At 38.3% G+C, this 10,647-nt stretch overlaps 1 protein-coding gene across 5 annotated transcripts in view; it reads left to right on the plus strand.

The window, feature by feature from the left end:
- Positions 1 to 10,416, plus strand: part of LOC140734701 (contactin-1-like) — a 715,399-nt gene extending 704,983 nt beyond the window's left edge. For all 5 annotated transcript variants that reach the window (XM_073059025.1, XM_073059024.1, XM_073059023.1 and 2 more), the window contains one exon: positions 5,759 to 10,416. In XM_073059025.1, the coding sequence (XP_072915126.1) occupies positions 5,759 to 5,841 (83 nt within the window). In that variant the 3' untranslated portion in view covers positions 5,842 to 10,416. The remainder of the gene's footprint in view (positions 1 to 5,758) is intronic.
- The last annotated feature ends 231 nt before the right edge of the window (positions 10,417 to 10,647 follow it).

Here is a 10,647-nt window from a genome sequence, read left to right on the forward strand (position 1 = left end):
ATTGTATCAGATGATAAGATTGTGGCATCTATGCAATTTATTGATATTCTTTCCTCAAGTTTTCTTTTGTGTGTGAACCTTCACAAGTTTAGTGCAGTAAATATAGAAGCCATGGATTCTAATGGTCTGCCAAGGGATTCCAATTCTCACAGTCATGCATTATGCCTGTCATAGTCTCTGCTTCATTGTGTTGTGATCAGATGCTTAAACCGTGTCTGTACAATCCCTGGTTGGATCATCTCTTCATTATTACAGGGAGAAAAAGTATACACTGGCCAATCTCTCAGTGGATTTTTAACCACCAGGTCAAAGATTCCAAGACTGCACAGGAAATATCTTTGTGGTTTAGTTTGAGCATTGACTCAAAATGAACCTAAGAATTTTGCTGCACATTCAATTTCTTACCATTTACTGAATAATCTGACTTGATGAACTTCACACTTTAATAGCCACAACAAATGACCATTTTCACTCGTCCATAAGAACAGTTAAAACTAATTCCTTTAGTGAGGAACTAAGTTTAATTTCTTTATGGCAAGGCAGCACTTGCATTGGCTAAGTTTTCACTGGAAGTCATCAACTTCTTATTCTCCTGGTTCAAAGCATGTACCTCAAACAAAAACAATGTTATAGTTGTATAAAAAAACATAATTTTGTACCAGTGCAAAAATATTAAACAAACTTCAATGAGAAAAGTCAATATGGAATGAAAGAGGGACTGATCGTGTATTTATCTTAAGCAGGCCATGACCTCAGGATGTCTGACAAGCTTCAAAACCCTTGTGATATATTTGAAGTATTATCTGTGCTGGGAGCTGCAGAGTCAGTGTCAAGAAAGGATCTCCAGGCAATAGCAAAATATAAGATGTTCTCTTTCAGTGATAGGGAAATATAGGGTGGATGGAACTCCCCAAACCTTCTGCAATCTCTTGGAATTTGCAGTCAAGGTGCAGGTTTGTGCTTTTAAAAGCAGAAAACAAGGAAGTGGTTTTGCTCTCCAAGACGGGAAGTTGTTCAATTGCACATTTACGAGCAGGGACAAATTTCTGCTTCAGACACAAAAAATTGTAAGATCACTGAGCAGTGGCATCCTTCACTAGGTAGCGTTTGAGGTCAGTACAACAACATAAAGTATCAGAGCAGTCTGAAAATAAAGTTTTAGTGTTGTTGGGGAGTTCATCACCTATTTTTTCCAGGTGCCTCTGATCATTTACACTTTAAATGTGGAATGGTAAGTAAGAGTTTTCTCAATGGTGTCCTTGTTCTTCCAATCTGTTGCTTGCCAAATGAAATACAAGTTAACATTTATGTGCATTTGAGAAACAATGGCAGTATTCATTGGAAATATTCCTCCCTATAGGACAAACTCAATATCGTATCGAAGTTAGTATGTGGTCTTACAGATCCTGCTGAGAGAGTACCATGTCCATGCTGACACTGACAGGAAGGAAACTTAACGTGAAGAGTTTTGGAAAGAACATAAGTTCATAGTATTCAGGAAAAACCCTTCCACCCACCACCCCTCCCCATCCCCTCCACATGACACCCCTGTTGTTTTGGGTAAAAGGAAACTCTAATTCTATGAAAGACTGCATTTAGAAGGCTTAATTAAGTTTGTTGCCACCCTAAGAGACCAGACCCCTGATATATGAAAAGACAGGAAATTCAGAAAGATAACCCCAGTCAAGGGAGGCTAATGTAGCCCACTGTTCCAAACCTGTTATTGGCTCAACATCTCTCTGTCATTTGAACATCATCAGTGCTTTGTCCTTCAGCTGTGACAGCGATTATTCCCATTACTAATCATTCAGTTTGTGATGAACTGATCACAACTTGTTCCTGCCTTGTCATTTCCTGCAGTCGTCTATTCTGTTGAACTCCATTTGCTGCATTAAATAAGTATTTGAAATATTTATTTATTGTTCAGAGCTACAGCACGATAACAGGTCCTTCCAGCCCAATGAGACCACGCCATCAAATTACACCCATGTGACCAACTAACCTACCAACCTGTACGTCTTTGAAATATGGGAGGATGCCGGAACGCCTGGAGGAAGCCATTATGGTCACTCACAGGGCGAAAATGCAAGCTCCTTAAAGACATCAGCGGGAATTGAACCTGGGTCATTTTAGCTGTAATAGTGTTATACTAACTGCTACGCCTCTATGCCACAGCTGAAATATTTTTCTATAGATTAATATCTAATCCATGCTCTGAATGTCCCTTACCATTTATAAATTGTTGATTTTGATCAGGGTCAAGGTCCACACTTCCATGTAAAGCAATTTTCATGGAAGAAGTATATTGTTCAGTCCTGGACGTATTTCCCTGGAATGGGCTTCTGATGTGAACATTGGAAGTCATTCATTCTGGCTACCCGTTGTTTGATCTGTATTTGCTGCTAATTGTTAAAAATATTGCTTACATTCTATTTATTTGTGCACACCATAAAAAAAACCACAAGGGATATTGAGCACATCTGACTTGATTGCAGGCTTGTTTTACAACATCTGTTAGATAGTAAAATTGAAATCCTATCTCATGTGGTCTGGAGTGCTCCTTTATAACAATGCCTAGGGTGGAAAACTCTGAAGAAACCCATGATCTCTGGGTGAAAGAGGTGTCGAAACATATGTATCTCTCAGGTAATTTGATAAGGTAGGTACAGAGAAGCTACTTCTGGTAGGGAATTCAGGAAAAGCTTTATCGTCGGAACTGAAGTGTCTGGATTAAAATCAAAATGCATTTCTTCTGTAGAAAAGAAATAGGAAAATGAGAATTCAGAACACAAAAGTTTGTGAATGCTAGTTCAGGCTGACACTACATTGTAATGATTTGGAGAAAAGCCAGAGAATTTAAGTCAAAAGGGAGATAAGCAGAGGAGGCTGGGCCAGGTGGTCTGCTCTGTGGTCAATTGCCCAATCACTGCACCATTTGGAACTGTGTATGCTGAGTGTGAAAAGACAAATGGCTTGTTTTATTTATAAATTATTCAGACCTCTTTTACATTCTTATTCAACCAGGGGAAAAGGACAGCAGTATTCAAAATATTTGCCACCTTCATTTTATGTAGAATTTCCAAATTCTTCTGACATAGACACAGAAACAGACTCAAAATTAGGCCCTTTGGCCCATCTGGTCCATACCAACCAAGATGCCCATCCATTCTTGTCCTATTTTGGCTCAGATTCTTCTCAAAATTCAAAGTAAATTTATTATCAACGTATGTATATTTTACCATATGCTACTCTGAGATTCATTTTCTTGCAGGCCTTGATGAGGGGGAGAAAAAAAACCAATAGAATTTACAATAAACTGTCCATAAATACAAAGACTGACAAACAACCACTGTGCAAAAGTAGACAAAGTGTGCAAATAAAAAATAATACTCAGAACATAAGTTGCAAAGAATCGTTGAAAGTGAGGTTGTAGATCTTAGAATCAGTTCGGAGTAGTAATGACTGAAGTTATCCATGCCAGTTCAAGAGCTTGATTGTTGTAGAGTAATAACTATTCTGAAACCTGGTGGTGTGGAATTCAAGGTTTCTGTACCTCATGTCTGAGAGTTGTAGCAAAAGGGGCATGGCCTGGATGTCAGGAGTCCTTGAAGATGGATGCTGTTTTCTTGTGGCAGTGTTCCATATAAATGTACTCAATGGTTAAAAAGACTTTGCCTGTGATAGACGGGCTCTATCCACCATCTATTTTCTGTGGTCTTTTCCACTTCTGGGCTTTAGTGTTCCATACTAGGCCATGATGCAACCAGTTAGAATACTCTCCACTTTGCACCTATACAAGTTTGTCAAAGTTTTAGGTGACTTTGCAAACTCCTAAGACAGTAGAGGCACTGTTGTGCCTTCTTTGTGATGACGCTTATGTGCTGGTCCCAGGGCAGATTCTCTGATATGTTAACACCAAGGAATTTAAAGCTATTGACGCTCTCCTGCTCCATTCCGCTACTAAGCACTGTCACACAGACCTCTGTCTTCTTCCTCCTGTTTTGGATAATCCGCTCTTTGGTTTTGCTGACGTCATTTTGGTTGTGGTTGAGGCACCACTGAACCAGATTTTCAATCTCCCTTCTATGTGTTGATTCATTACCAGCTCTGTTTTGGCTGGCAACAGTGGTGTCATTAGCAAACCTAAATACAACATTGGAGCTGTACCTAGCCACACAATCATAACTACAAAATGAGTACACAGCCCTGTGGTGCACTTATGCTGATGGTGAGCATGGGATTAGAATCTGCCAGTGAGTAAATCAAGGATCGAGTTGCTTAGGGACCCAGGTCTTGGAATGTATTGATGAGTTTTGAGGGAATGATAGTGTAGAATGATAGTCTTATCCAGGAGAGTTCTAGTCCATGCAGGTCATGGGCGTATCTTCTCATTGTCAGCCAAAATTAGAATTTTATTCCCACAAGAAAGTACATTGCAGTATAGAAAACAAAGTGGCCCAGAAATTGAAGCAAGCAACAAGCCAATTACTACTGGCTCATTTTTGAGGACCTACTGGCCCTATGCAGCATGGTGGATGAAGCAAGCTGTGTTCTCAAGTTGGGGGCTTCCTTCATGTCCACCTTGTCATATGTGCGGACCAGAAAATAACCTTACCAATGAAAATGCCTTGTTCTCTAAACTACACCTCTATTCTTAGCCAGCTGTTAAAGATATTAAAACTTTTGAATGTTTTGAATAAATTTGACATTCTGAAACTTTAATACATCTATTAAAATTTAAAGATGATCAGGTAAAATCATTCAAAAAATATATACATTAACAGTAACTTAGATTTGAGGCTTCATCATCCAGTTTTCCTGTTTACAGGGACATTGGTCCAACACCAAATCTAAGCTGATAAAGAGGATCCCCCACAGTAAGTGGTGGGGTGTCAGAGCACTCAGTCTCCACTGAGAATCCATTAGGAATCCGACAGACAGACAGCTATCAGGACTTCTCCATTTGTATAAGACCCCCGAAGCTGCTCATTTTACCTGACCGCATTCTCCAGATAATTCAGGTCATTTTATTCTCTGCTGTTGTCACTTATGTTCTTTTAAAGATGCAAAGTCTACTTGATAACAGAATGCATGGCAATTACAATCCAGAAACAAGCTGATAAATTTCAATCTTCAAGCTCTTTGCCCCTCCATTCTTGTTAGCTATATAACTTTCTGTTTATTTTTCTTTCACATTTATATTTTTTCTGCGTAATATTATTTACCTCAAATACTCCATATGATGATGTCTCCATGTTCTATTTACACTCTCGGCAATTTTCCTCCTCCTAATTTCCTCACTAGATTTTATTTATGATTTTACTCCTCCATTAGGTTACTCACAGTATTGCTCTATTAATAATATATTGTACTTGTGTCCAGTGTAATTCTCTTCGCTCACTTTCTCCGTTGCCTTTATATCCTTTTCTCTGATATGAAGACAGCATTCAAAGATAGTGTTTCCAAGATTCTCTTCACTTTGATGTTATCTCACTGCTTTTCAGTTCCATGCCTGGGTTAGTTCATGCACAGGTCATTTAAAGAGTTGCAGGCAGCCAAGCTCAGATCTCTTCTGCTGCTGGAGAGGTAGTTTGCATCAGATTGTGTGCGGTGATATGACATGATTGACATAAAGTGCTTTAAAGTATATGATAGTTGTTCAAATCTGATCTGTATTAAATTTGAAATGCGAGAATGATTTTTTTTCCTTGAAATACTCAACTTGTTATTTTTTTTCCCCTTCTTCTTTAACCCTCAGATCCAGGAGTCACTGTGCAGATCTCCTACATCTTGCTTACTTTTGGCCTGATGCTTGGTGCCATCAATTGCCTAGAGCTGTGATTGTAGCCAACATTATCTCCTCTTTACATCGGTAAAGAGTGCTCCGTGAGGTGACTGAATCGTCTCAAGCCTATAAAGATCGTTGCTTGCTGCAGACATCTCTGGTACCATCAAAAGCCAAATACAGTATGAATTTGAAAGACTTATTGTATACTTCTAGAGGACAGAAGGCATCAAGGAACTTTATCCCATCCGCCACCCACCTTGCCCTTCCACCCCCATTATATACCAAGTAAACATAACATTGGAAGTGAATCAAAGGAATTCTTTTGACTTGTTCCAATATGCCTTATATAAACACTTACACTGATCTATGGCAATTGCATGATTTGATCTAATGGTGCAAGTTACCAGTGACGAATACCATAGCTTAGAGTTTGAGAAAAAGAATTGAAATCACCACACATAGGTGCTTTAACAATTAACAAAAAACAGTTGAGTAAGTTAGACAATGAATGCATTGGTTGTTTTAAAAAGTGAATGGAAGGTTAATCTTGTCCTATACTGTGTCTGTATGCAGCACCATTCCTTAGAGTTGACCGCAGCCAATCTCCCATGAACGAGAGCCTTCTATTCAGAGAAACAGTCATAACAAATACAATGGATCGCCAAGGTTACGGTTATCAGGCCACATTTTCCTTCGAGAAGTGCACACTCTGGGTGTTTGAAATCAGCTGCACCTTTTAGTTGCCGTGATATGCATGCTGACATTGAGACGTCCTAAAGACTTGATCTTTAATAAGATGACTGCTGACACTATGTCAGACCCTGTGATCAGAAAATAGAATAAATTCATTTATACCAATTTGTGTATAGATTTATACTGTGAAAGTAACATTCCAATATAAATCTTAAAATGTAAATTTATATTCTTATTTAACTGCTCTTTGAAAAATCAGATGAACTTCCACGCTGTTTAAGCAAGCTGTCTTTACCTTCTTTGACCAACACTAGATTAACTGGTTGATTACATTTAGTAGGTCATGCAGAATGCGAGGAAAGAGAAACCAGGGTCTCTGACAGGACTCATGAATCCTGTTTCTCTCCCTGCAGGTGCTGCCTGGCGTGAGGAATGTTCCCAGCACTTTCTGGTTTTGTTACTTCAGGTTTCCAGCATCTATCATTCATTTGATTTACACTAATTGTTTAATTGCCTATTGTGTCCCTTAAGTCTCCACCTGCCTGTTTTTGATTGTGGGACTTAGCTACACTGAATCTCAAATGACGGATTTTCACGGGACAGTTCCCTTTTAAAGAACTTGTTTTATTGGGCTGTCCCAGCTGCCCGCTTCCTTGACCACTGGTAAGTGATCCAGACGTTGTCCCTTTACTGTTCGTGAATGAACTCTTGCCATTCTTCTCTGACTAAAAACAACAACCGCTCAAAAGCAACTGATATTACAGGAAGCACTTTGACACAGCTTTGAGAGACAAGCTGGCAAGCAACAAGGGTCTTCTCAATCCTGAGGATTCTTATGGAACTTTAATACATTCCAGACGTCGGACCAAAAATCTTGCCGCACTGTAGAAACTTTTAGGATTTTGGGGATAGGTTCCACAAAGGTTAGTTTTTCTACTTGAATATCTTAATGATTTATGTTGTGTTGGCTCTTGATTTTCTCCAGTTTAACTGATTAAACCTTCGTTTACTTGTTACTCAGTCTGTATACTTGACTTTACCTTCAATCATTTAAAGTTGCTCCTCTTCGATCACAGTTTGTACTCTTTGAAGAACTTGGCATCCTTCTCATGTTGTGACAGTGTCCATTTGTCAGACTGCTCCTGAGGAATTATTGCAAGAGTCCGAAAGAATCGCCTTGTTCTCACCATTTGATTTCACGTTATGAACCACGTCCATCCAGCTATACACAATTGTAAAATCTCTACACACATTCTGGTTCAATGAACAGATGCGGTAGCCTGAGACATCCATTAAAAAGAAGGCCTTAAGGCCCATCATGCCTGTGCTAGCTCTTTGAAAATTAATAATCTCACCATTCTGTCCCTGCTGTTTCCTCATAGCATTGCAAATTGATTCTATTCAGTTATATATCATGTTCCTTGTGATTGAATTTGCTTCCACCTTTATTTCAGGAAGCTATTTTGCAGTATATTACTCATTGACCTGAAAACAAAGATCCCCTCAACCTGCCTGATTTTTATTTACCACTTATCTTGATCTGTTTACTGGAGGAAGTTAGCATGTTAGGAGTGGTTAACCAATCCCATTAATCAAGCTTCAGTCTGACCTCTAAGGGTAAAGGAAAAATCACCACCTGCAATGTAAAAGAGTTGGTAGGTCCATGCTTTGTGTGAGTCATTACAAATCAGCAGTTTCTTGATGTTTAGATATCCCAGCTTCTCTCGTGCAGAGTTGTTTCTAGACGCATGGAGGATATTTCCTTGAAGGAGTCTCATGAGTCTGGAGTTGAAGAGAAATTTCTTTGCTCAGAGGGTGGTGAACATTGTATCTGTTTACCCTGAGGAACTGTAGAAGCCCAGTCATTGTGTTGATTCAGAACAGAAACTAATGGATTTGTGAACATTAAGGATGTTCTGGTGAGACAGAAGATCAGCCATAATCTTGATAAATGGCAGAACAGCATGAAGGGCTGAATGGCCTATCCCTGATCCTATCTTCTGATGAACTTGGTATCCAGATAAGATGAGAAGATTTTAGTGAAACCTTCAGTGTCGAATCCATCAATGGACAAAGTGTCCATTGATGGATTCTGTGACATCTGTTTATGATGTCACAGTGCATCATAAAGGTGCCAAATTCATTGATGAATGAAATGCCTTTTAATCTTCATAAGCAGGAAATTATCTTGGAAGAGTAACATTGCATGAAGGTGGATTCATTTGATTGGAGCAGCAGAGGGGAATCACAAATAATTCCAAAAGTGTACAGGATTGTCCAATGTCTTGATGTTAGTTTTGGAACAAACGGATTTGCATTTTGAGAAACACAGATTATACCACAGGGTTTCAATGCCAGCATGCTCATAACTAAATTTTGCAGCACCCGTACATTTTAAATGCTACTGCCTGTAAACACAGTGGTTACATCAAACACCTAAAGTGAAGCACAACCTCCAATTGGTGTATAACGTGCTGCAGCAGCTGCCAAAACGCCTGAATATAGCTAACGCTTTTGTCTATAAAAAAAATTCAGTGTTACATGTTGGTGCTGTGTGAGGAATTTAAAGTCCATTTATGATTCACTTGTCAATTAAGATTGAATGTGTGATTTTGCAGGTAATGCAAATGGTGTTGAATCAGCGGGTTAAAATATTAGTGCAATCTCATGCTTTATAACAGAGTAATAGCTTTTGAATGAAACTTAGCACAATCTTGCTAGTTAGAGGTAGATTCTTCTCATAGATTTCATGCTCTCCTCAAGCTTTGTCAGTAATGCAGAACTAGGCACTAAGGTATGTTATATGTAATTTCAATAGTTTTAGTAACTGGATTTTTTGCACTATGTCATTTTTAATAAACTGTAAACTAAATGAGTTACTCTAATTTCAGTTACTAGATTTATTACAGTCAACTAGATTTATTTTCTGAAGTTCATTTGTTCATTGAGTGTTTCTTGATTGAACTCACTTGTTACAACTGATTTCTGAATGCATAAATAAATCAGAAGGGTTTCTTAAAAGTTATATTTTTCCCTGTTGATTTGCTGGTTGTTTTTGATAATCAGCTGTGAAAGGATTGTGCCTCGTTTTTAACTACATGAATAATAGGCTTGATATCCCCCAACCCCATTCCATATCATTTTGTTTATTAAGTCGATTGGATCTACAATGTAAAATTGTCTCAGTTATGTGGTGGAGTACCAACATGATGCATTCATCCAAAATACCTCTGTCCATGTATTTAAAGGACTTCTTGCAAACGAAAGAACTCTAAAGTGTTTGTCCACTGTCTTCCCACAGCTTACTGCTCTACTAAACCAGTGCATATTGAAATTAAATGGAGATTTACAGTGTGGCCATACTTTGCTAAATGATCGGATAAGGAAATAGTTACAAGCAAAGGTGCAGTTCGCTGCAAAAGCTCATGTCAACCTTACATTTTTGTTCAGTTGAGACTTCTTGGCCAAATGCATTCACAATACTCAAGTTGTTCTGTTAATACTCCCAAAATGTATAAATTCCACAGATGCTGCCTAACCAGCTGAGTGTTTCGGCATTTTCTGTCATTACTTAATGTTTCTAGTAGCTGCGGTGTTTTGATTTTCAAATGGCTTTAACTGTTGAGATAAATTATATTCAGACGGGAAGTGGTCTGTAACATTGTGCATGGGATTATGGTAAAATGCAAAAAACTGTTCTTTTTACACCCTCTTTTATTGAACTGAGAGTGCTCTGATACTTATAACTGGGAGCACAGACTGCCATTTTTTTACCAACTGATGTATGGTTTTATGGGATCATTAATTCATACAGGTATTGTAAATTAAATAAACATTAGCTCTCTGCTGTTTTATCATACCAATTCTGGTATCAACTAATCACTGGTACTGATGTGTAACTACTATTCTCAATTAAAGTTTATATAGACTGTAAACACTAGCTAATTTTTTTTGTGAATTATATGGCTAAGATTTCTGGTTTATTGTTCTCATGGTTTTTACCTAGATGTCTTCCTTGTGGGTTTACAGTGTGAAATCATGACAGTTTTGTTTGTAAGATGTGTTGTCACGGTGACTGAAAAGACACTCTCAGCAGCAACGCTATGTAGCTGCGTTTCCAACAGCACTTACATTTTCAAACAATTTCAAGAATGATTCTTAGATGT

This window comes from Hemitrygon akajei, chromosome 10 (assembly GCF_048418815.1).
Source record: "Hemitrygon akajei chromosome 10, sHemAka1.3, whole genome shotgun sequence".
Taxonomy (NCBI): domain Eukaryota; kingdom Metazoa; phylum Chordata; class Chondrichthyes; order Myliobatiformes; family Dasyatidae; genus Hemitrygon; species Hemitrygon akajei.